We start from the raw sequence: 27,259 nt of genomic DNA, 5'->3' as shown, positions 1-27,259 counted from the left end.
AAAATGACGTAGTAGTTGACAATCATATAGCTGATCAAATGCAACCCATCCTAAAAAATTACTAGCTCGGAAAGTGAATCTCAACTACGAGCCAAACATTTTTGTATGATTCTTTAGGGTTTAGGGCGCTAAAACTATATATTTAATTTAAATTTTACTCTTTTTGGCCTAAAATAACAGGTGTGGCTGTGTGGGTACAAGTATTATTCTTAAACTTGGGCCTTATTTGATTCAAATTAAAGATTTTTCTTGAAATGGGCCAATTTTTTTTTCCAATTCTCGGCTCGACAATTATTAGGTCTAGATAGGTAACAAATACTCACATAATTACAAATTACTACGATAGCTGATTTTGCTAAATAAGGGCATGTTCTCTTACGTTGAAATTTAGTTCATATTAGTTTAGTTCAGTTCAGCTCCTAATTTCCTTCTCTTATAAAATATTCATTTTGTTTCTGTTCAGTTCAGCTCAGTTCAGTTCAGCTGAGTTCAGTCAATGAGAACAGGCCCTAAGTCATTATATGTATAAGGATTCATCACTTTAAAATTCATTCTCTCCTCAAGTTGAATATTCCATATTGAACAAATAAATAAAAAAGAAATGAAGGAATACTATATACGAAGTATATTTTTAAAATGGTTAGACCGGTGAATGTTTAATTAAGGTAGTCAAGAGGGAGGGGAAGGACAACACAGTGAAATAGCACAATTTGAATTTAATTAAGCTTTGTTATATTCAACTAAATTTGTATATATATATATATATATATATATATATATATATATATATATATATATATTAATCTAAACTTATTTTTATTATAGCATATAACCTATCTTATACATGCATCTTTTGTCTCAAAATAGTTTACACACAATTTGATCATATCATTTTTTGCACTATTTATGTTTTAGTTTGACCATATATATATTTTTAAATTATTATGGTGTTCAAAGTTGTATAATTGACAAATAAACATAAATGTCAAAGTATAATTATGATACAAATGAAAATATCTCTATTATATAATTCTACCCTAGAGTAGTTTGATGTTTTGCCTAATATTGTTGAATGTCCTACTGTTTTTATCTCTTAATAAAATTTAGTGTTTTAAAATGCTAATTTAAAATAAGTTATCATGGCACGGGTGTACGTAGTGTATATGTATAATATATTTAGGTTTTTAATATTATTATTAATTTTTTAATATTTATAGCATTGCATATACAAAGTAGATCTAATCTTATACGAGTACTTTCTTCATATCTAAAAGTTCTTTTTATTAAAACACCATCCAAACTGCTAAATAACTTTTAGTCTTTTAGGGACAAGAAAAAAGTAATTTACTCAATATTTTCACCCAAAAATAAAATAAATAACATATTGACTTAATTAGTCAATCACTTTAATTAACCATTGCTTTAACTTTGTCTCTTTGATCATTATCAATGAATTAGGCAACTCCTTTTTAGATTATTAATACTAAAATCAAAATTTAAACCCAGTAAAAAAAAAAAAAAAATGACAATCTCAATCAAGTTGCAGTCCTAAAATAAAGGGATTTCAATAATTAAAAAAAAAAACCCAGTAAGAAAGACAGCACATAATAGGTATTGTAGTTAGGGATGTCACTGGGGCGGGTCTAGTAGGAGACCCGCCCCATCCCCGCCCCGATGGGGCGGGGATGGGTCTAGCTTTGGCGGGTCGCGGGGCGGGGATGGGTCTAAAATCCATACCCGCCATGGGTGATGGGGCGGGGATGGTTGTTATGTAATACCCGCCCCGCCCAGACCCGCCCCATACCCGCCCCGCCCTGCCCCGCCTGACCCACCCCGTACCCGCCTCGCCCCGCCTGACCCACTCCATACCCGACCCATACCCGCTTTATACCCACCCCATACCCGCATAAGACCCGACTAGCCATAGCATAATACGATTAAAAAAAAAAAAATTACTACACCTAATGAAATCTAACCCAGTAACCCACTTACCCAATACCCACCCTCATTCAGTCATTCACTCATTCTCAAAACAAAAACCCTAGCCTCACTCTCTCCTCTCACTGCCTCACTGTCTCAAACCCCTCTCTTCGATCCTTCTTCTTCAACCTCGTGGTCCTCGTCTGCAATCAAATATCTTCGATCCTTCTTCTTCAACCTCGATCTTGCAAGGCTGCAACTCATTCAATTTAGGTAAACGTTTTCGCATTATTATATAAGAATTTTCTTAATTCAATATGTTCAATTAAGAATTTCTTAATTGGGTTTTCAATTGAAAGTATGTGATTCGTCTTTTATTTATGATTTGTTCGATTGCGGTTTTCAATATTTCATTTGATTGAGCTAGGGTTTCGTGTTATATTTGTATGATACTTTCAATCTAATGCAATTATTGAACTTTTTTTTTTTCAATTACCATTCTAACAATTTTACATTAGTACTTTGCTATAAATTAGAACATTTGTCGCCGTTGATTTCTGTTCGGTGTGACTTTAATTTGTAATTTGGTTTGGTTCATTCTTGAAACACTCCTAATTGTTGCATTTGTGTGGTGTTGTTGTGATTGTAAGCTGAGTTTCTTGTTTCAATTCGTATGTGCTGGTCAAATTTTGATCAGAAAAAGTATTCAGAATGAGTACTTTTCATTAGTTTTCAATTTAGCTAAAAGAGTCATTAATTGGTCCTGGAAAATATGATTTTGACTGAATAATGTACAAAGATAAGAATGATTAATGGTTTAATGCTGTTTAAAGACTGCATGAATTAGGATTTGTAGCCCTTTTTGGGTTTTAATTAGTGGTTTGCTTTGATCTATATGGAGGTGATTAATTTGCTAGAACACTGATTGTTGGTGGTGAATTATTCGTTTAAGAGACGGTGAGTGAGTGGTTACCCTTTGCCCCGTTTCCCAGAAATTGTTCTAGTGAAACTATTAGGAAAGAAAAAATCAAATTTTTTCGTGTTGATTACTGTTATTTTTTGTATGATAATGTATGAATATGATGACCTCCAAATTTTTTAGTTTATTAGGGTTTTAATCTAGAATTTTCATTACTTGTTTTTTTATATTTAATTTCACAAAATAGATATAATAAAGTCGAAATATGTATAGATTGTAATTAGTTTTTCTCATTAATTTCAGACTTATAAGTTTATGTTTATTATTTTAGCTTATGTGTGATAACTAAATTCGGATTATGTCATTTGACCACTTATTCGATCATTATAGATTTAGTTACTTTTTTTTTTATTTAATTCATTTACTAAGATCAATCTCTGTAGTACACACTAACTTAACACACTTTGTATATAATTAAGTGGGGATGAATTTTGATTGTATTGTAGTTCAAAATATATATACTGATTTTTTACTAAATTTGAATTGAAAATGACTGGCTATTAGCCTATGAATGATGCATGGTGTGTGTGAGCGTTTGTGTTTGTATCTATGTGGCTCAGTGGCTATAAATTTGTGTTGTAGCCTGTATGTAGTGGTTAGTGACTTAGTGTGATAGGTGGTTAACTGGTTATGCAGCAGCAACAATATATTAACATAGCAGTTACAGTATGACATTATGCATTGATAGGCCTTTCAACATGATATCTTCCGATAGCTGTGCTAGAAGCATGATCTGCCTTTGCTGCTGTGCATTGCTAATTTGCTATTATTAATTTATTATTGCTGTTTCTGAGATGTCAAATGTGTTCAATACTGTAGTCAATATGTCTAGTGCATTAATTGTCTTTATTTAATTTTTACAGGGGAGAATGACATCTAAAAATGAGAATAACGCTAGTGTTCCCACTTCCGCTAGTAATACTCCAATTGCAATAGATGATGATGAAAGTCCTCTAGAGACTAATTCCGATCCTTCTCTCCTACCAATTACTAGTAGGCATACTTCGGCAGTGTGGTCTGATTTTAAGAGAAAGAGAGTTGGGGATGTGATAAAAGCTGAGTGCAACCATTGCTCCAAGCTACTTGCTGGTGGGTCAAAAGCAGGAACTACTCATTTGAAAGATCATATAAAAATATGTCCAAAGAGAGTATGTCAAGATCTTCGACAAACAAGAATGTTTGGTACAAAAAAAAACTTGAATGATAAGAATGACACGATGACATTGGCTCCTTACGAATTCCACCAAGAAGATGGAAGAAGAGACTTGGCAGAGATGATTATTTTGCATGAGTATCCAATTAGCATGGTTGAGCATATTGGTTTTAGAAAATATAGCAAGACACTCCAACCTGGATTTAAAGTGCCGTCTCGCAACACAACTAGAAAAGATATTATGAAAAGATATGAGCTTGAGAAGGAGAATGTTGCAACCTTGTTGAGGAAAGCAAAGGGTAAGATTGCCTTAACTACTGACATGTGGACAGCTGACAACCAGAGAAAAGGTTATATGGCGGTCACCTCACATTTTATTGATAATACATGGAAGTTGCAAAGTCGGATCATAAGGTATTGTTTTCTGGTTACTTATAACTTGTTTATTTTTTTTGGTTGTCTTTGTATTGCTATAGTTTTTTGTGTGAATTTTAAAATCATAAGAATTATAAGTTGTGATGATGGATGATAATAATGAGCCCATATATCCACAATAGTATTGAATAGACAAATAATATATGTTATTTTCATTGGTTTTGGTAGGTTTTTATATGTCCCCGCCCCTCATACTGCTGAGGTTCTTGCTGATGCTTTGAAAGAAAGCATTCAATCATGGAATCTTGATCTTAGGTTGTCTTCTATAACCGTGGATAATTGTTCAACTAATGATGCAATGATGGAAATTTTGAAAGGAGTGTTTCCATATGGCTCACTTTTATTGCGAGGTGATTTTTTTCATATGCGTTGTTGTGCTCACATATTAAATTTGATTGTTCAAGATGGTTTAAGTGCTGTGGTATCAAATGGTGTTCAAAGAATTAGGGATAGTGTTGTGTTTTGGACTGCTTCTGATAAGAGAGTACAAAGGTTTGAACAAGTGGCTAAGCAAATAACTCCTGAGTGTAGTAGAAAGTTAGCACTTGATTGCAAAACCCGGTGGAATTCTACTTATGAAATGCTTTCTATTGCTACTAGTTATAAAGAAGTGTTTGTTGTTTTAAGTGCTCGTAATAATTTATATAAGAATCCACCGACCCCTGAAGATTGGGAAAAAGTTGAGAAAATATGTGAACATTTGGAAGTGTTTAGTAAAACTACCCTTAGTTTTTCAGGAACAAATTACCCTACGGCCAATCTTTATTTTCCTAAAATTTGTGCTTTGAGAATTGCTATTTCTGGTTGGCTTTTATCTCCTCATGATTATGTAAGGAAAATGGCCGACATTATGTTACAAAAATATAACAAGTATTGGGCTAGTGTGAATGGCTTAATGGGAGTGGCAACAATACTAGATCCTAGATACAAAATGGCTCTTATTCGCTTTTATTTTGCAAAATTTTTTGATGAGCATGACTTTGAAATTGAGGTTAGTAGAATTAGTGATCTTCTACGAAGATTGGTTGATGAATATGGGTCTAAGATGGGTAAAACTCAAGGTAGTAGCAACCAACAAGATTTTGATTTGGGTAGTAGTAGCAAATCCAATGAAGAGACCTTTATGCAAGAATTTGCTGAATTTTTACAACAAGATAAGGACTCAAGTCATGATATATCAGATTTGGATAAGTATTTAGATGCTGCTAATGTGCCTCTAGTCCAAGATTTTGATATTCTTAACTGGTGGAAGACAAATGGAGGCACATATCCCATTCTTCAGCAAATAGCACGAGATATATTGAGCATTCCTGTTTCTACTGTTGCATCAGAGTCCGCATTTAGCACAAGTGGTCGGGTTCTTAATCCTTATCGTAGTCGGCTTTTACCGGAAGCTGTAGAAGCTTTGATGTGTACTCAAAATTGGATATGGGCTGCTTCTAAAAGTAAATAGCTAACATAAAATTTTATTTAATTAATAATATTATTTATTTATTTTAATTAATTCACATTGTATTTGCAGATTGTGGAGAATTTAAGGATGATGAATATGCTAAATTAGTGGGAGAATTAGAGGAAGGATTTGAAACATGTGATATCGATTCTGGAACAAGTGGACTTTGCACCGAATAATTCAAGGCCTAATGAATTTCTTGTTATGTATTTGAATATTTGTAGACTTGTAGTTATTTTTAATATTTGGACTTTGGACAATTTGGAGTTAGTGTTTTTTTTTTTTTTTTTCTCTTATGTACTACTAATTTTAAGTTTTTTAATATGTAGTAATGTAGTATGTATGCCTAAGGTGTTGCACTTTATGAAAATGGTTGATCTTGCAGTGGTTTTTGTTGGATTTGAGTTAATGGGATTTGTATGCACTGCTACTTTTTCATTAGTCTACTATGAAGTCTGCAGGGTTTCAGTTGACACTTGAAACTTGAAAGACAGTTGCTTTTCTCAATACTAAGTTGGCGGGTATGGGGCGGGGAATTGGCGGGGATGAGGCGGGGGTTTGGCGGGTATGGGGTGGGGGTTTGGCGGGTATGGGGCGGGGACGGGGATGGGGCGGGGGTGGTTTTAGAGTTGGACCCGCCGGGGCGGGGACGGGGATTATTTTCAGACCCGACATGGGGATGGGGATGGGGATGGGGATGAAAATGTGAGGCGGGGATGGGGATGGGAATGCCAAAATCCGCCCCGCCCCGCCCCGTTGACACCCCTAATTGTAGTAGAAGCTCCTAAAAGTAACGCCTATTATTTTATCACTTTCGCAATTTAAACGAGCATGCATCCCGCACAGAATCTTACGTCCTCATTCAATAATTTTTAAATTATTATAATAATAATTTTTAATTATTTCTATTTTAATTAATTTTTCCAAAACAATAATTAAATTTTTTTGTTAAAAAAAAAATTGAAAAAATCAATTGCAATCAGATCCAGCGGTGCAACTACTTTACACACTCAGAATATAAAAAGGGTAGCTGGGCAAATCAGTTCAGGATTTCTGAAAGCTACATTTTCTCTCTCTAAAACCTTCATTTTTATTTTTTTCCTTCATATTTTTCATTTATAATAAGCTCATAAAAATAAATAATTACAAGAAGAAGAAAGTAAAGATCGATATCAGATCATTTGAAGATATGGGTAGTGGCTATTTTGGGATTCCTAAAATGGGAAACTCGAATGATAAATCGTCGTCATCGTCTTCGTCGTCTAGGAAGAGTAAAAAGAATGGCTCTGAGAAGCCTAAACAACCTCAAAGAGGTCTCGGGGTTGCGCAGTTGGAACAAATCCGACTGCGCAGCCAGATGGGTTGTAGCGGGTTTAACTCTTCCCCTACCCCGCCCACCTTTCATCAGGTAACTGGTTTTTTTTTTTTTTTTTTTTTTTTTTTTTTTTTTTTTTTTTTATATTCTAAATACTCGTAACATTTTTTTTAACTCTCATGTACATAATAGAAAATACTCAAATTAGGTTTTCTTCGCTACAAAGCAAAGAGTTACCTAATTATGTATTTTTTTTTTTTGTTATGGTGATAATGAAATTATCGCGTTTTTAACTTTAAAGGTTATTTTGTGTGATTTTAAATTACAGGACGATGTGAGATTGCAAGGACTACAAAGTTATGGAGTACAACAATCTTCGACATCATATAATAATCCATATTATTCACAATCTTCTTCACCTTCAACTTCATCAACTTCTTATGCTCATCATCCTAACTTCATGGTAATTAATTTTTAGTCAATCTTTGCATCAAATTGTAGTCAAATATTTTGTTTTCTTCTTACAATAATGTTTTTGTTTTCTTTGACTTTGGTGTGGAATAATAAGTTTGGTTGCAAATCTAAATTTGTCCTTCTAATTAAACAGTAATCAAGTACTATGAGGGAGGGGTAGTTTTGTAACTCACAAAATGTTAGGGATTTTCTTGGGAGATTCCAAATTCAACAATTTTTATCACTTTGTAATTTGTGACTTATGCTACAAATCTGCCAAACATTGTGGTACGAAAAGAGTACTGCCGTGTAATAGTTTTCCCAATAGGCGAGCTTACTATTATCATTATCTTTATTTTAGCTTCTTCTTTAGTCTTTTTGGGTGACTATATTCAAAGGAATATACATTCACTAAATCTCTAACAAACTTTCATGCATGAATTTAATTTGCAGATGGTATTTGGAGATCATGAAAGGTCCAATTTAAGATACCAAGATTCTCAGCCTAGTAGTGCACAAAGGTATGTACATACATTTTATTTACAAGTAGTAAAGGTAAAAAAAATAAAAAATAATAATAATTAGAACAAGCTTGATACAGTCAACTATATTACTATATAATTAATAATTAATTAATTACATGATTATAATCTCTAATTGTGAAGCATCAAGAGCCTAATCTTTCGGTACATCCATTTTAAACAAGTTAATTGTATAGAGTAGTACTATGTATGTAGCTAGTTTTTCCAATGCAATGTACATAGCTATTTTTTTTTTAATTGCTGCATTATTGAAGTTAAATTATAGTTTTCTAGCAAGATTAATTAAAGTAATATATTTTCCCATCGAAAACATTTACTATTATACTAATTGTATGTAAAACCTAAATGAAGAATGATTATAGATACTAGTTTAAATTATTACATATAAAGATTACTTTTTTTTTTAAAAAAAAAAAAATATAGTATCTTATTATTTAAATTTTCATTTAAACATGCCAAATAAACTAATAATGTAATGTTTATCTTGGATCAGATGGAACCCTAATGGTATACTAGAGAGCTCGACGTATACACAAGCAGACGCGATTCCTAGGCATCGAATTAGCTATTATGAGGTACATTCATGAAATCAATTAGTTCTAGCTAGTACATATATTTATATATATGTTCATTCTTTTATATTAAATGTTCATTCTTTTGATTATGAATTAGGAGTACTAAATTAGTTAAATTTTTACGAACTTGTAGGACTCGAGGCATCAAAGAATTGATTTCTTGAGAAATAGCCAAAATTCAGAATCAAGTGATCAGGAAGAAGTAGATTTGGAGCTCAGGCTATCACTCTAATCAATGAGATGATTTCCCGGAGGTTCCGGGAACTCGGGTTTAATCGATAACAGCCAGAAGTTGAATCAAGAAGCTAAGATGCAGTATATATCTTGTTCATCAACGGGGAAGAACACGTACAAGTATTATACATATATATCGATCGATATTTGGAAGATAATTAACCTATGAAGATCGCTTATTAGAGTCGATGTAATTAATTATATTCTTCTGATGTGCTTGTATATGCTTTGATGCATTACTAATTAACATCGAGAGGCAAATCGAGTAGCAGATTAAGTTAATGGAAAATATAATGTGATTTTAGATGGTATACAAGACTATTGTGTATTTGCCTAGCTTATTGGCATTATTGCATATAATTAAGTGGGGAGCTAAACTATATAGTGTGTATTCTATTATCCACAAATTTTAGCTATATATTTGCAACCCTAGCTTGTTGATCAATATCTTGTCACAAAAAAAAAAAAAAAAAAAAAAGAGCTTGTTGATCAATATTATTGAAGATGCATGGAAAAGAATTTTGAGACAGAAATGATGACAACTTTTTTTTTATTTTAAAGAATTTAGAGTATGGATGAATATTCTCATTTAAATCTGTACATAAGTGCATTAATTAATAACATCTTTTTTAAGTACACTTAGCTTTTTGAAATATTAGACTTTTTTAAGTACACTTTTTGAAATATTAGACTGTTTTAGCTATGATTATATACGAATTATTCCTCTAAGAAGCTGGTAGAGTAACATAGCTTGAAATTTGAGCATTTCTTCAAACTATTTATTTTCGTCAGAGAATTGAGATTAAAAGAGAGTTACAAAGAGGATTGAAGAAATCTAGAAGGAAACTATTCCCGAATTTGAATACCACCTCTTTTAAATTAATAACCAACTAGCTAGCTAGCACCTTCGAACTACATTCACTATCTTTTTGTAATTTTGTTTGATAATAAGAGTCTTTTTTCAAAGTAAAATAGAGGACGATGTTAAAAAAATTACTTGTATAATTCACCCTTTATCATAATACAAGGGTTTAATTAATAAATTTTTTTATTGAACTCAAATCTCACAAAATGAAATTATTGTGAGAATATTTTTTCAATCCTAACCTAATATTTTATTATAAAGTATATTAATTTTATTTTTAACAAACTATGTGGTCAAAGTTTGACCCTCAATAAGCATGACTCATGAGTGCCTCACATTGTGAAACAAATGCTCAATATTGTAATATTTAAAGTAATAGCTTTTATTAAAAATAAGTACCTACAAAACTTAACTAGACAATGCAGTATGAATTATTCAAATTCAAATAAAAACTGTACTTTTAATATTTTACACTTTCACTTTCGGATTTTAATTGTCACATTACTAGTTAAAATTCCAAACTACTATCGAAAGACTATAAAAGATAAGATAGTAGTAGTGTTTACTTTTGCTTCATGATCCAAATTGAAGTCTTCTTACGTTCAGTGCCCTACCTATATACTTCATATATAGTTTTATATGTATAGTAGTATGTATTATACTAAAATCATAACATTATAATTCAAAAAAAAAAAAGAAAAAAAAAAGAGCATATTAATGAGAGTAGCAGAAGTTTCGAGGAAAAGACCTACGTACTAAGACACAGATCCTCATGTTCTTGAAAAGTATAGAGAATATTAAAGTTTATAATAAAATTTTATCATATAGTCAACATGCATAATTTTATTTTACATCTACACATGCTCTTGCATGGGAGCTGTGATTAAGTAATTGCAATTGTATTTTGTTAAATATATAAAATATTAATTTTATTTTTTGGAACAAGTTGTTTAATTAATTACATTGTTATGACATGTAATATACTGCCAGATGATCCAGTGTGGAAAGAAATCAATCATATAATTAGCAAAAGATTTAGTCATCTGTCAAGATTCAAGCTCAGATATGCTAAGCATATCTTCTTACTAATGAATCATATAGCATATCAATACAATTGTTTGTACGTGCTTAGTAAACCTAAAGTCGAGGATGATGATTATTTCGATGAAATATTTATTGTTACCAAGACGATTTTGATTTAATTCATGTAAAAACATTGATACTTGATATTTAATTACTACCTTAACAATGGTGAATTAGTGAATAATGTGTATCTATGAATCTATGATTGATTACACTTAAAGAATGATAATGTGGAAAGCCAATAGTATAGTTAACTTTGATTTCATAATTTTTAAAGTTATTGGATCAGTTAATCACACCTTTTTCTTCAATCGATCTTTTAATTAGTAATAAACTCCTTAAAAGAAGAAAAAAGAGGAAAATTGATACCAACAATGTCAACTTAGCTAGACAATCATTATTATCAACCTTTTTATTTTTATTTATTTATTTTTAATATATTGTTGACGAGATACATTATCATTTTAATTGCATAAAAGTTATATATTTCTAGTCAAAGAAAAGTAGAAATGTTCTTTTTAAAGTAAGAAATAATTATTTTACACCTTTACTATCTAATTATTGTTGCAAAGTCAAGAAGAGGTAAATTAGTAATAGGACATAATAATGTCCATAAACATAAAGCAAGACAATAAGAAAATGTGTGGGTTTGTATCAGTAAAAACACTTCATTATAATATTAACAAAATGAAATGACGAGTGCAATCCAAATCAATAACTACATAATATAATAAAATTATATTAATTTATATGGTCGAGCTACTTGCTGAATAACTCTTGCATGGTCGAGCTATTTACTGAAAAACTCTAGCATTCTTTGAAAATATGCATGATATATATGAAATAGTCTTGGATGCTAAACCTATAAATGTATGAATAATTGAGAAATCGATGGGAGTGGTTATTAAAGCTAAATAATATTAGGTTAAATGGGGCACCTTTGTCCTCTTAAGAGGGTATCAACTTATAGCCTTAAAGATACGTCCCATTCTTCAAATCCTTCATACCCAATTGTTTGTCTTAATAATGAGGTGTAAATGTGGATTATAACCTAATCTCTTTGGTCCCCCTAATTCTAATAGAATGGTGGGGCCCTTCTTTCTCTCTCTTTTTTTTCCTTCACTAAATTAGGTGTATGTAGTGACATATGCATGTTAGTTTAGGTTAGACATTGATTAATATTTTTATGGCTTTATTAAGTATATACTAAGGACATAGTATATAATAACAAGTATGCTATTGTCATCACAATATATATGTTAGTTACAATATTTTCAAACTATGTTTACAAATCGAATGTCCGACTTATAGCACGTTATGATGATCTTTGTGGAGCATGGTTGCTTACTATGTCGATTTCAATCATCATTTTAAAAGTACAATTTGAAGATTTTACTATGTTTATAAATTCTTCATCATGTGGTCTTTCATGTAAAGCACACTTACTAATATTTTTAATTTCAGGTACTCCTTGTAACTAAATAAGCCATACTAAAGATATAATTTAGGCGATCTCAAAGCCATTCGGCCCTCTTTGGAAAAAGAAAAAAAGTGATTAACATATATATTATGACCACGATTTAAGATCAATTTGTTACAATAACTACAATTTTAATGTAGCCATTGAAAAATTATTATCTGTAATTGTATTAATTAGAAGAAAAAAAATAAAAATTGAGTGAAACTAACTACCTAATTAAAAATATTATTTGTAAAAAGATAACTTTATCAAACTTTTTGTTGAGCATTCCACTTTAGTTTAGATAAAGTTTTTCTTAAAAAAAAAAAAGAAAAGTAAAGACATGCATTGTATAATAGGGGATTAGGGGATATGTCATATTTATTTATACATCATAGCATCATTCAACTTCAATGATGTTCCCAAAAGTGGATAATAATCGTATACTCAAACACTATGATGAATATATGAAACTGATGTTTTTTTTTTTTTCTCCAAAAGAAAATCTAATTATTAAAATAGAAGTGGACATAGGGTATAGATATTAGATAGTATGCCTACATTTTTTTAAAGCAGAGGTAAAGAACTAAAAATATATATAGTGTATGTATATGATATAAAATTGCTAATTTGTTCATTTAGCCACTAGGTTTTTTATTTATTTTTTAACTTTCTCTTCGATGATTAAAAAGTTCTTAATTTTTATGTACTATTTTAACTTGTCGAATATGTTGTTTTACAAAATTTTCACTCAAATACACCTACAACTAGATTTAATTTTTAATATATTATTTAAAAAATTAGCAAAATTAATCAAATTAGCAAAAAAAAAAAAAAAAAAGTCCATATCACCATATGGATGCACCTAGTTCATTCTAAGCACACCATGCATGGTGTAAGATGAATTGATGTTTTTATTTATTTGTAATTTGAATCACTCATCATGTGCAACTATTTGACATGTATATTGGATAATTACATCCACACTACCTTTTTGGCTTTGCTAACTAACACACACTGTTTTTAAGACAAAATCTGACACTTGTGTGATTTATAGTCAATCAAATAAGCCATAATTAATTGACTAAAGGATAAAGTAGTTTTACTCTAATCCTAAATTAAAAAGCATAATTTAGAGTTGTCAAAGCTAAACAAGATCATGATCATTAATTCTTTTTCTAAAAGAATCTTGTGATTCTTTCTTTTGCACTATAGTATTGATCAATTTTTCCATTAATTTTTAAATCAATTTTTTTTGTGGTTGTACATTAAAGTTCAGTCTTTAAGACAAAATAAAATATAAAAAGCTAGCATCCAATCAAAGTGTGTTTAAGTACCCCATCAATAATAATTTAGTTAAACTTAAGGAATCTTATAATATAAAATATAGGATTGATGTTGATTTTGTGAGCAGTTGAATAAATAGATTTTACAACTAAGTTTATTTGATTTTGAGATGACTTTATTGGTTAAGCCAATCGTGTGAAGTTGTGCTGATCCCGCTAATAGGTTTTTGCATGTGCATAAAATCTAATCTAGATATCATATTCCCTCTAAACGTACAACTTTTGTCTTATATTTTTAATTTTTTTTTCCTAATTACTACTTAGTTTATGGATTAAAACATTAAATTATGATGAATAATGACTCTTTTTGCCAACCCCACCCTTGGATGTTAAACATTGGGGTTAGATGCTTTGTGCACTGGTGAAACACAAAGAGGACCCATGTCACGAGATGGGTAGATGTGTTCCCTTGAAGTAAATGAAGACTTATGTCGACTTATAAAATTAAGTTTAGTTGGGCAAAATTATAAGATTATTCTAACAAAATTTTACACTTAATGTAATAAAAGCTTTTATTGCTATATATAAATAATTAACCACAACGCTACTATATTGAATTTTCAATTTATTTTTTTATTTAGGGTTCGTTAGGCATTGCTGTGGTTTTTTTGTTTTTTTGGTTTTTTGTTGTATAAAAGTATATGATATATGTCATAATGAATCAAAAATTATTTAAACTTATTAAAATCATAATAATTTTGAAAACTGACAACAAAAAAGTGGAAACACCTTTTTCTTGTTTCCTGTTTTTGATTTTTAGTTTTCAAAAAAACAGGAAACTAAAAACCAAAAATAATGTCAAACAAGTCCTTAACTTTTATGTGTATTTTTGAATATTGTTTGGCCTCGGTTGTCAAGTTTAATTTTGTATACACTAAATATTTAACAAAAGTTAATTGGTATGAACTATATTGAGTTTGTGGTTTGCTACGTTAGGCTTGGACTAGCTCATTAATTAAAGTAAAATGTGGAATTTCAAATTTTACAATCTCTCATTCACTCATTCAATATTTGAATCTAGCTAGCATGGTGGAAATTTGTTGCCATCGTTCCTTCACAAGTTTACATAACATAACGTCTAGTTTGTAAGTTATATTTTATATCTTATATTATGCACGTTTTTCTTGGATTTTATTTATGTTCTTTACATAACATAATTGTCTAATTTGTAGGGTTTCTTTTGAATTTTTTTTCCTTGAATTTATTACTATTATTTTCAACATTTCATTGTATATCAATATTATAATATTAAACTGTGGATAAGCAATACATAAACATAAGAGAGGGAAAATCTTGAATGCATAGAAAAAATGTGATTATTTCTCATATAATCAATTTATGATTTGATAATAAATTATGTATAGCCCATACCACCAATTTATTAGCTATTGACTCGTTTTTTTTTCTCAATATGCAACAACTCATATGTGATTATTTTCCTAACATTAAGTTATTGAACTAGATAGCCCAATGGGTTTTTATAAGATAAAACTTTAATGAACATGATTATTATGGAACAAGACAAAAATAAGGTCCAAATAATAGCCCAATAATAACTCTATAAAAGAAAATAGTTATGATTAAAATAAAATTGCATGTTTAATTTCATATTCATTTATGCTTTCTTTTCCCTTTTCCTTCCTTGTTTAATGATTAGCTCATCATCAACAGATTCAACACGCTATTAATTTATGACTAGCTTCGACCTTATCTTCCTTACCCAGTAAAAACTGATTAATGTATCAATAGACGTGTAGATGATCAACACAACCACTGCACGCTAAACCCGATCTAACCTATCTAATAACCAGTTCTAGACTTCTAGTTGCCAAGTACCAACTAGGCAACTACTCTTACAAGACTCCTTCGATCGTGACTAACTACATCATACAAGTATATGCTAAAAAATAGGGACGTAAGTAGTGACTTAGTGTGAACACATGAACAATATGACAATAAAAGCAAGGTAACTTTAAATTAAAATATGATGATCAAAATTGAAATGCATGTATATGTTGCTGAGTCATGCACTTTGAATTACAAGAAACAATATTATTCTTTCTTTCAATGACTAAGATTGATGTGGCATGCTATCAATGGCTTAATTAAAGCTTTGCGCGTTTGAATATACCTTTCAAATTAAGCTTCCTTGCAATATTTTGCGACAATTTTTTATAGTATCATATGATTCACGACATTGGAATAAATAAATAATTTTCTTTATGTATGGTCCCTAAGATACTTATTTGTTTCTTTTTGCTAATAAAATAAGGTACCTAGTTACAATATTAATTAAGTTCTTGTAGCTTTTTAATCAACATTTTTTTATTAGGTTAATTAGCTTTCATTAATTATTGGTTACATCAAGTAGTCATGGGCAACAATAAATTTAATTAGATGTAATAACCATTATAAAATATAAACATTTTGTAGGGTTCTTGGATTAAGACACAAATTATTTATCTTTTGAGTAATGTGTATACATCAAACTTTTGGACAATGCTGATTTATTATTTACGTTATGCAAATTTAAAACAATATTAGAGTGGATTGGTAATTATACTATTTGTTTAAGGATGACAAAAAACGTGTAACAGGATGATATTCACCAAATTAGTAACCATCTAATAATAATTAAAATCCAATTACTCTTTTTTAACTATAAATTAACTAATTAAGTCTAGATATATAACCCCCTAAGGTAAGGATATTACGAAAGAAATAGTCCTTGATAATTGACTCCCTTTTGAAAACGAATAACGTTTACTAAAAGGATGCCTAACATCGATTATAATCTATAAAATTTGCTAAATATATTATATATATTTATATACAATTTTTTTACTTTGTTTGTTACATTAATGCTGGCTAAACGACTAAACAAACAAAATTAAATTAAATTAAAAATATACTGATTGAAGTATAATTTGCCCCGTTATACCTAAGTGTTAAGGGCAAAGGGCATGCCTAGGTTGTCAGTAAAAGGGGTACGGTAAGAACGTTAGGAGTAAAAATTTTGGAGTAAGGCATGTTCACATTTATTGAAATGAGGTGAACTGAACTGAACTGATTGGAGCTGAAATGAATATGTTATGGGAGAAGGAAATTAGAAGCTAAACTGAACTGAATAGAGCTGAAATGAATATTTTATGGGAGAAGGAAATTCAGAGATGAACTGAGCTAAACTGAACTAAATAGAGCTGAAATGAATATTTTATGGGAGAAGGAAATTAGGAGTTGAGCTGAACTGAACTGAATAGATTTGAAATGAATATTTTATGAGAGAAGGAAATTAGGAGCTGATCTGAATTGAACTGAACTGAAATTAAGTTGAAGTGAACAGACCCTTAAAGAAAATAGGAATAATTTTTTAGGGGATAATGTATATGGTTAATTTATAATTGATGATATGTGTATCAGTGTATGTTGCTGATGAGTATTTTCAAAGAACACAATTGCAATAAAAAAACACAAGTGCACGCATATGTAAATCAACATGAGTACATGACATTTTTTTTTTTTGGTACAAACAGGAAGCACAAATTTTATTAAGGCATCAATTTTGCAATATCATTACAAAATGACCCCTTGTAAATCAAGAGGGAATACATGACATTATATAATTAAAAAGTTGAAAAATATATGCTCTTGAAGTCTTGATATAGTATATAATTAATTATATATAATAAGTTTAAACTATTAGCTTAAGTTTTTAGTTGATTAAATTATTTAATATAGTATCAAGAGTCAGCGTGATATAAAGGTCACAGGTTTAAATCTCATCCACAACCCACTTCTAAGTGGAATATTTCGCATTGGGAATGAGTACATACACTCATGTCGCATCCACGCCTTCATGTGAAGGCATGATATAGATTATATAAATCGATCCTGGACTTCTAGTTTAACCTTTTGGTTGAGTTGTAATTGTTTAATTTTATGGCTAAGCTAGCTAAATCTTTTTATGGCTTTGTTGTATAAATAACTTAATACTAGTACAAATGTTTAATATTATAATCATTTATTGGCTCTAATTGCATAATTCCTTCTTGTTAGCTATTGTTGCATAACTATTTTGTTTTTATGGCTTTGTTGTATAAATAACTTAATACTAGTATAAAGCCATTAAAGACTTCAATACGATCCCTTTTTTGATATCATCTTTGTTTTACGAGCTCTTAGGAGCAATCAATATAAAAAGAGTAACAAGAGGTTCTGGTTTCTTGGTTAACTAAATTTTAAGGTCGTTAAATTATTTGTAATCGATAGAATTTGGGAGCTCTCATGTATATCACTATCTTGATGACTATTTCCTTCACCACATCAATGAAAGCTCTTTTAATTGGAATTCTTGGTAGCATGGGTACCAACACAAAGGTCGATTTGGTGACATGAGCACCAACGTGTATAACAAGAAAACTTTAAAAATCAAGTTCGGAGATCAATGATGAAAGAAGCACCAACGGAGTTTTTACAAGATTTTTCAAGATTAAGGAGAGTATTATAAGTTAATCTAGAAAAATCTAGATGTGCAATGAAAAATGTAGTAAGTAGTTTAGAAAATTTTAAAATAAAGTAGAAAAATAAGGTTTGTATCTAGAAATATGTTGTTAAAGATATTTGATGTTAAAAGATCTAAATGCATGTAATATTAGACATGTGTAAAAAAAACTAGAGAATAGGAACAACTATTACAAATATGTTCCATGTACATGGTTTAGAAGTGAGCCAATTAAGAGAGCTTCTATTGTGAAATACTTCCATTGATGTGGTGAAGAAAGTAATGATCAAGATAATGAGAGATATGAACTCTCACGCACAAATTAGATATGAGTGGTGTATATGTGAGTAAGTCTCCACCAAAAATATTGTTGTACAATTTATGAAATAAATCGTAAAATTGATATATGATATTTGGGTTAGGGGTGAACATGGTCTGGTTTGGTGTGGTTTGAGTCTAAACCAAACCAAACCGCAAAATACGATTTGGTCAATTTTCCAAACCAAACCAAACCATATTAATATTGAAACCAAACCAAACCAAACCGTAATAATGCGGTTTGGTGCGGTTTGGTTTGCGGTTTATGATGAGACGACATTTTTTCCTAAAAATTGTCAAATATTAATAAATTTATAATAAAGTTCTAATAATTAGTCCAAAGGGATTAAATTCTACTACAAATCTATACTTAGTATTTAAAAACACAAACCACAAATTTTTCATATGACACATGGCATCACAATTCACAAGTCACTCATCACCTCATATGCCACATATCATTTCCCTTAATATTTATGTTTAAGATGCATTATACAACTTGCAAATTCAAGTAAGAAAATGAAGTGTTTCATTTCCACCATAATAAAATAATGTTTTAATTAATACACGTTACATAAACATATAAATTATAATAAAAATTGTCTTTTCAACACCTAGACTTTAAATATAATTTAAAATAAATGTCATTTTATATCTTACAATCTTCATGTGCATATATCTAATAACTAAATTCCTTCATCTTCTTTCATGGTTCTACCCTCACTTTTTTTTCTTTTAAATTTTAGAAATGAAACAATCTTCCTACATATGAAAATAATTAACCCAAGTAACAACCCATGCATTGAACGGGCCAAAAAGCTAGTTTTTAATAAAAATAACAACCAACTAATCAAGTGCTAAGTGCTAGCACAATAACACATAATAAAAATAATACATAACAAATTAACAGTGGAAAAAAACATAATACATTTGTCCAAAAAAATAATTCATACTCCATCATAGTTATATGACCTATTGAATTTTAAGTATTGGTATTTGAGATTGAGTATAGAGTATAATAGTATGCTGACCGTATTGTCTTCTAATGATTTTTCATGTTTTTTTTGTTTTTTTAAATTTTTTTATGATATGTAATAACTATTATAATTTATTTAAAAATATATAAATATTAAAATGCGGTTTACTGGTTTATGGTTTGGTTTGGTTTATAATTTTTGAAAAACCAAACCAAACCGCAAACCGTATTTTCCAAAAAATCGAAACCAAACCGTATTTTTTCAAACCGTAAACCAGACCAAAATGCGGTTTGATCTGGTTTGGTTACAGTCCAGACCAAACTGTGTACAACCCTAATTTGGGTCTATTAAAACTTCCGCATGCACCCAAATTCTATCAAGATAAATATTAATTAAAAAAATTCGATGACTTAATAGTTAAGCAAACCAGATTTGTAGAAATATTGAAACTATAAAAGGATACACAAGGAGTAGGCAACGTGTAGTGGTGATTGGGACTACACTTGGTAGGGAGGACTCGTGTTCGATCCCTGCAACAACAATCGGGAGGGGACTGGAACCTAACCACCCAAAACTGATCCCCGAATCCGGATTAGCCCAAAGAGTGAACCGGGTAGAACACCAAAAAAAATACACAAGGAGTAGGCAACGCTGTTAGGATGTAATATGAATAGTTTTAGTTTATTGTCTCGTATTCTATGAATTTGTAAAATGTCATTTTTCTTTATTTATCCGAAATAATGATAGATATATAAATAAATTTAACTTCACATTAAAAAAAATATGTCAACTAGATTTCAAACCCACAACCTTTAATTTAAACTTGCAAAGGACTTACTACCTAATACATACCATTTCATTGTCAATGTAATCTAACCAACCTACTATATGCATGTATCTACCAATAAACAAACATTTAGATTAAAAGAACGGGTAAACAAATTTAATTTAGACAAATAACCATATACCGTAATCTCTTACTCTTCATTTTATTTATAACGTACTTGTATCATCTATTATACATAATAATCATTATGAAGCAATAAATAAAATCATTAAAAATAAACTTGCCCTTTGTGATAAATCAATTACATTGGTTCAATATATATATATATATATATATATATATATATATATATATATATATATATATATATATATATATATATATCATATTACATGTAATATAGTTCAAAATGGAAAAGTGGCAATAATCCAAATATAATCAAGGCAACTTTGATTTTCCACTAGACAAATACTATGTACTAATTTATAAAATATTTCCCACAAAATCCTGTCCCTAACAGCTCAATTAGATTTGCTGTGTTTGGTAAATTATTATCATAAGTGGCTTATATATTATCCTTAGCCTAAATATGCCAATCTTTTGACAAATTCACCCATATATTGCATTATATTAAATCCTAGTTACCATAATATATGTAAAACAAAACAAATATGAAATTATTGAAATCTGGTAAATTAATTAAATGCTGGAGTATAATAGAGTATTCTTCTTTTCCAGCTATCTAAGGTAACAAATATCCAAACTTGGTAACAATTATGCAAATTGTCTTTTTATGATTCTCTTTAAACATAAAGAGAATCGTTTTGTTTATATTATTTACAAGATTTTAAGAATCTCTTTAATTTTATTGTGATTTGATTCAAATTATATGATATTTTATTTAGCTTCATTTCAATAAATGAAAGATTATTACGGAGTATAATAATTTAAACTTTTCAATACATGAAATGTTATTATAATAATTTAAATGTTTGAGATATATGTTACTATATTTAGTAGATATAGGCTTATGGCTAATTGGCTAACAAATTTCATATAGATGAATACAAAGGAAACAAATATTTTTTGAAATGAAAAAAAAAAGGAAAAAAATCAGAAATTATATTTGAGGAAGTAGATTATTTGATTTTGAATTGATCTGATTAGCTAAATGCCAGAAACTTTTACAAGATTTTCTACACTTTCATTAATCAAAAATCTGAATTAAAATGTAAAAATTATATAGCCAGATATCAAGATTTGCAATTTATTTCTTCAAAAAAATAAAAAAAAATAAAAAAAATAAAAAATAATTGTGTACATTGTTGATTATATTAGATCCAATCAGGTATGCTGATAAATTTTTTCATTACACTATTAACCAGATATGGTCTTTCATTTTTTTTTAGCAATAATCCTAATAATACATATTTCACCATAGGAGTGCGTGGACCGTGGACTCACCTATTTTCTCACTTTGTATTACTTGTTAATTTGTTATGAGTTATGACAATGTGAGAGATCGACTAATATGTAAGTTTTCTATCCTTTCACTAAAATTGATTAGTGGCAATTATATGTAAATTAAACCATTGTGACAACAAATATGAATCAATAAGATACGTAAAAACCGTGCAAGTTATAAACCGGTAAATTGGTCGTTATATGGCAAATTGGATGGTTTCACCCACCCAATTATACTCCCAGAGAATATTAGGAACCATGGTAAACATTTCGGCAATTTTTATTTCCGAGCGAAAAAAAATCAAAAATTTTCAAAATTGAAGGTTTATATCCACGCTTTTTGAAAATTTTTGGAGATTTCGGGGCCCGGTGTAGAAAAGTATTAATATTTTAGGGGATACATCTCGAGGTCATATAATGCCGTTTGGGACCATATATGATCATTATATGTTGTCATAAATGTTCGAAGTAGGCTTGGGTTAATGAAATCCGTGCTAAGTGTAACCAGTAGTTAAATTGGCCGTTTAAAGGCAAATTGGATGGTTCCACCAACCCAATTGGACTCTCGGAGGATATTAGGAACCAGGGTAAACATTTCGGCAATTTTTATTTCCGGGCGAAAAAGTCAAAAAATTCCAAAATTGAAGACTAATATCCACGCTTTTTGAGATATTTTGGAGGTTTCGGGGCCGGTGTCGAAAAGTCTTGAAATTATTTGTTGGGGTCATATAATGCTATAATGCTATTTGGAATCATATATGACCATTATTTGTTGTCATAAATGTTCGTGGTAGGCTTGAATTAATGAAATCGGTGCAAGTTGTAAACTGGTAAATTGGTCATTTAAAGGCAAATTGGATGGTTCTAACCACCCAATGGGACCTCCCGGACGGTATTAGGGAATATGGTAAACATTTCGGCAATTTTTATTTTCGGGCGAAAAAATAAAGTCAAAATTTTCAAAATTGAAGGCTAATATCCACGCTTTTTGAGAATTTTTGGAGGATTCGGGGCTCGATATCGAAAAGTCTTGAAATTCTAGGGGATACATCTCAGGGTAATTTAATGCCGTTTGGAACCATATATGATCATTATTTGTTGTCATAAATGTTCGTGGTAGGCTTGATTTAAATGAAAACGGTGCAAGTTATAAACCAGTAAATAGGCCGTTTAAAGGCAAATTGGATGGTTCCACCCACCCAATTGGAATCCTGAAGGGTATTAGGGATCATGGTAAACATTTCGGTAATTATTATTTCCGGGCGAAAAAAAGTGTAAAAATTCCTAAATTAAAGGCTAATATCCAAGCTTTTTGAGAAATTTTGGAGGATTCAGGACCCAGTATCGAAAAGCCTTAAGATTCTAGAAAATACATCTCGGAGTCATATAATGTCATTTGGAACCATATATAATCACTATTATATTTGTTGTCATAAATGTTCGTGGTAGGCTTAAGTTACTAAAATCGGTGCAAGTTATAAACCGGTAAATTGGCCTTTTAAAAGCAAATTGGATGGTTCCATCCACCCAATTGGACTTCCGGAGGGTATTAGGGAATATGGTAAACATTTTGCAATTTTTATTTTCTGGCGAAAAAAGTCAAAAAATTCCAAAATTGAAGGCTAATATCCACGTTTTTTGAGAAATTTTGGAGGTTTCAGGACCCGGTGTCAAAAAGACTTGAGATTTTATGGTATACATCTCGGGGTCATAAAATGTCGTTTGGAAAAATATACGATCATTATATGTTGTCATAAATGTTCGTGGTATGCTTGAGTTAATGAAATCGGTGCAAGTTATAAACCAGTATATTGAGCGTTTAAAGGCAAATTGGACGGTTCCACCCATCCAATTTGAGTCTCGAAGGATATTAGGGACCATTGGTAAACATTTCGGCAGTTTTTATTTACGAGCGAAAAAAAGTAAAAAAAATCCAAAATTGAAGGCTAATATTCACGTTTTTTGAGAAATTTTTATTTGGAGGTTTCGGGACCTGGTGTCGAAAAGTCTTGAGATTTTAAGGAATATATCTCGGGGTCATATAATGTCATTTGAATTCATTTATGATCATTATTTGTTGTCATAAATGTTCATAGTAGGATTTAATTAATGATATCGGTGTAAGTTGTAAACCGGTAAATTGGTCTTTTAAAGGCAAATTGGATGGTTCCATCCACCCAATTGGACTCTCGAATGGTATTTAGGACCATGGTAAACATTTCGGCAATTTTTATATCTGGGCGAAAAAAGTAAAAAAAATTCCAAAATTGAAGGCTAATAATCTATATCCACGTTTTTTGAGAAATTTTTGAGGTTTCGGGGCCCGGTGTCAAAAAGTCTTGAAATTTTAGGGGATATATTTCGGGGTCATATAATGCGTTTGGAACAATATATGATCGTTATTTGTCGTAAAAAATGTTCGTGGTAGGCTTGAAGATGATGCTCCTTTCTTTTGCTGGCCTGGACCGACTTGGTCTGCTTAGACAAAATGCTTTGATCAACAATAATAAGGTGGTTCAAATTGCATTTAAGTTGATTTGAAATCGGGTCAGGAACAATTTGGGTTGAATTTAGGTCGGGTCAATAACAAGTTGTGTTGATTCCGAGTCGGTTTAGTAACAGATCAGGTTGAATTTTTGGGTCGGGTTAGTAATAGGCCACGTCTGGTAAAATTCGGGTTGGGTCAACAACAAATCGAGTTGCATTTGGGTCAGGTCATAACAAGTCGGGTTGATTTCGGGTCGGGTTTATAACAGGTTGGGTTAAATTCGGGTCGTGTTAGGAACGAGTCGGGTTGAATTCAGGTCAGGTTAGTAACAAGTTGGGTTAAATTCGGGTTTTGATGGGTTAAAACGGGTTTGGATTAATTTCGGTTCAAGTTGGGTTAGGTTCAGGTCAATGATTTACGGGTTACATTCGGGTCGGGTCATCTCTAGGCCAGTTCATGTTCGGGTTTGGGTCTCATATACTCGGGTCAACTCAGGTCTAGGGTTGGTTTCAGGTCGGGTCATGTCGGGTTTGGGTCACCATTTTTTCGGGTTTAGATGGGTCGGCTAATAATTGGGTTTGAGTCGGTATTTCGGGTCGGGTCAACTTTTGACACCTCTAGATAGAAGTACAAAAATAACCATGTGATGTAAGCATAAACTAAAAAATTAAGTAAGGATAAATTAGGTATTTTACAGTGTGAACATAGATATTTTGTTTCCTTAATTAAATGGATATGGTGCAATAATTGTGAAACTTTCTTAATAGGCAAGTGGTGCAATAATTAAAAAACGGAGGAAGTATTTAATTTCATGTTCTCTCTCCTTCCTTTCTCTCCATTACTTTTGCTTTTTACAATTTTTTATTCTTTCACATATTCCACTACCTCTATATATATTTTATTGTTTTCTCCAATTTCTCCAAAAACTCCGCGCATGGAGAAATGTAGCAAGTATTTAAAAACGGAGGGAGTATTCAGTACAAAATAATTTTAATTCAGTAAATTTAATTTCAGTTCAGTAAAATTAATCTTAGTTTAGTAAAAATAAGGTCAGTTCAGCGAAAAATAATTTCAGTTTAGTAAAAAACATTGCAGTTCAGTAAAAATAATTTCAGTTCAGTAAAAATCACTAAACTCAAAAGTATAATAGAAAATTAGTAAAAATAATTTCAGTCCAACAAAATTAATTTCAATTCAGTAAAATTAATTTAAGTTTAGTAAAAATAATTTAAGTTCGGCAAAAATAATTTCGATTCAGTAAAAATAATTTCAACTGAGCAAAAATAAGGTGAAGTAAACGAGGCCTAAGGGTCTGTACCGATTTACTGAACTGATTGAAGCTGAACTGAATTGATCTGAATTGTTTATGATAGAAGGAAATTAGGAACTGAACTGAAGTGATTAGAGCTGAACTGAGCTGAAATTAAGTTGAATAGAACAAGCCCTAATACGATTTACCAATCAATCTATATATACAATTTAACTTTCTATAACTTTAAGTGCTTTAACTTATTCAAACCATTACTTAGGGCCTGTTTACATTTACTGAACTGAGCTGATAGGAGCTGAACTGAACTTAATAGAGCTGAAATCATTATTTTATGAGAGAAGGAAAGTAGGAGCTGAACAGAGCTGAACTGAACTTAATAGAGATGAAATCATTATTTTATGAGAGAAGGAAAGTAGGAGCTGAACAGAACTGAACTGAACTGATTAGAGTTGAAATGAACGAAACTTATTGGAGCTGAAGTGAATTGAAATGAAATTAAGTTGAGGTGAACAAGCCCTTAGTAAAAATATTATTGGTGTATAGTGGTGAAAGTAGAGTTTGGTGGTTGAAGTAACTTTTGAGCAAAATTAATATTATTAGCTTTTGGAATTTTTCTTATATTTTTTTACAAAATGTTACAACATTTAGTTTATCAAATACTTAATGGCCTTGTTCACTTCACCTTATTTTTGCTAAACTAGAATTATTTTCACTAAACTTAAATTATTTTTACTGAATTGAAATTATTTTTGCTGAACTGAAATTATTTTTACTGATTTATAGTTATATTTCCTCTTTAAAGTTATTGATTTTTACTAAAATAAACTTATTTTTGTTAAACTGAAATTATTTTTACTAAAGTGAAATTATTTTTACTAAATAATACCCCCGTCCCTTAATTAGATTCCTACTTCTAGCTGTATTCCTCACATAATAGAGCGAGAGAAGCAAGAATCTAATTAAAGGACGAAGGGAGTATGTTTTAAAGGTAAAGTGAACAAGGGCGTACTTAATTACTTGTATTTATTTTCACAGCTAACAACTAGTTGATAGCTAACTACTACACATATAGTTAACCATCACAGCTGACAGCTACCTACCTCAGCTCTACAGCTATATTTTGTCGAACACACCCATAATATACAATAATTTTTTTTTTCTTTTTTTTTTTGAAACATAGTGTAGGATAATTGATAAGAAAAAATCTTAAGCAAATAAGCACTCAAAGAAATGATGCATATACAAGTATTTTTGAACCGTTTGTATATTAAAAGTTTCATGTTAACTTAGCTTCATACGGCCATTTAAAAGCAAATACTTAGTGCAAATAATAAAATTTTCTAATTTGCTAAAATACTCAAAACGGAAAAAGAGTACTAAACTATATTCTTCTATTAGATTAGATCGAGCAATAATTTTGTAAAAAATAAAAAAATAAAAAAAAAATCAAGCAATAATCTCATAAATCCAAGATAAATTAAAGGTACGAACGATATTCATCTAAGATACTCTAAGTTGAGAAATAAAATATTCACGCAGATGTCAACTATTTAAATTGGTAATTTTTTGTAAATTCGAATATACTAAAAATTAAATTTTGAAATCCATTATTGACATCTATCCAACTAAGTCAAATCACACA

At 30.3% G+C, this 27,259-nt stretch overlaps 1 protein-coding gene across 1 annotated transcript; it reads left to right on the top strand.

The window, feature by feature from the left end:
- The first annotated feature begins 6,967 nt into the window (after positions 1–6,967).
- Positions 6,968–9,531, top strand: LOC110690983 (protein SPEAR3-like). Its single transcript, XM_021867907.1, has 5 exons — positions 6,968–7,348; positions 7,584–7,718; positions 8,162–8,229; positions 8,744–8,825; positions 8,959–9,531. The coding sequence occupies exons 1-5, from the start codon at positions 7,130–7,132 to the stop codon at positions 9,055–9,057; spliced, it is 603 nt and encodes a 200-aa protein (XP_021723599.1). The 5' UTR covers positions 6,968–7,129; the 3' UTR covers positions 9,058–9,531.
- Positions 9,532–27,259: the final 17,728 nt, after the last annotated feature.

This window comes from Chenopodium quinoa, unplaced genomic scaffold (genome assembly GCF_001683475.1).
Source record: "Chenopodium quinoa cultivar QQ74 unplaced genomic scaffold, ASM168347v1, whole genome shotgun sequence".
Taxonomy (NCBI): Eukaryota; Viridiplantae; Streptophyta; class Magnoliopsida; order Caryophyllales; family Amaranthaceae; genus Chenopodium; species Chenopodium quinoa.
Note: the sequence above shows the minus strand (reverse complement) of the source record. Positions and strands in the feature narration are given on the sequence as shown.

Bases quoted from the DNA above. Each gene is read 5' to 3' on its own strand.
- LOC110690983 (XM_021867907.1), top strand. From the start codon at position 7,130: ATGGGTAGTGGCTATTTTGGGATTCCTAAAATGGGAAACTCGAATGAT. The intron at 7,719-8,161 runs GTAATTAATTTT...TTTAATTTGCAG, and splicing joins CTCATCATCCTAACTTCATG to ATGGTATTTGGAGATCATGA. The intron at 8,230-8,743 runs GTATGTACATAC...ATCTTGGATCAG, and splicing joins CAGCCTAGTAGTGCACAAAG to ATGGAACCCTAATGGTATAC.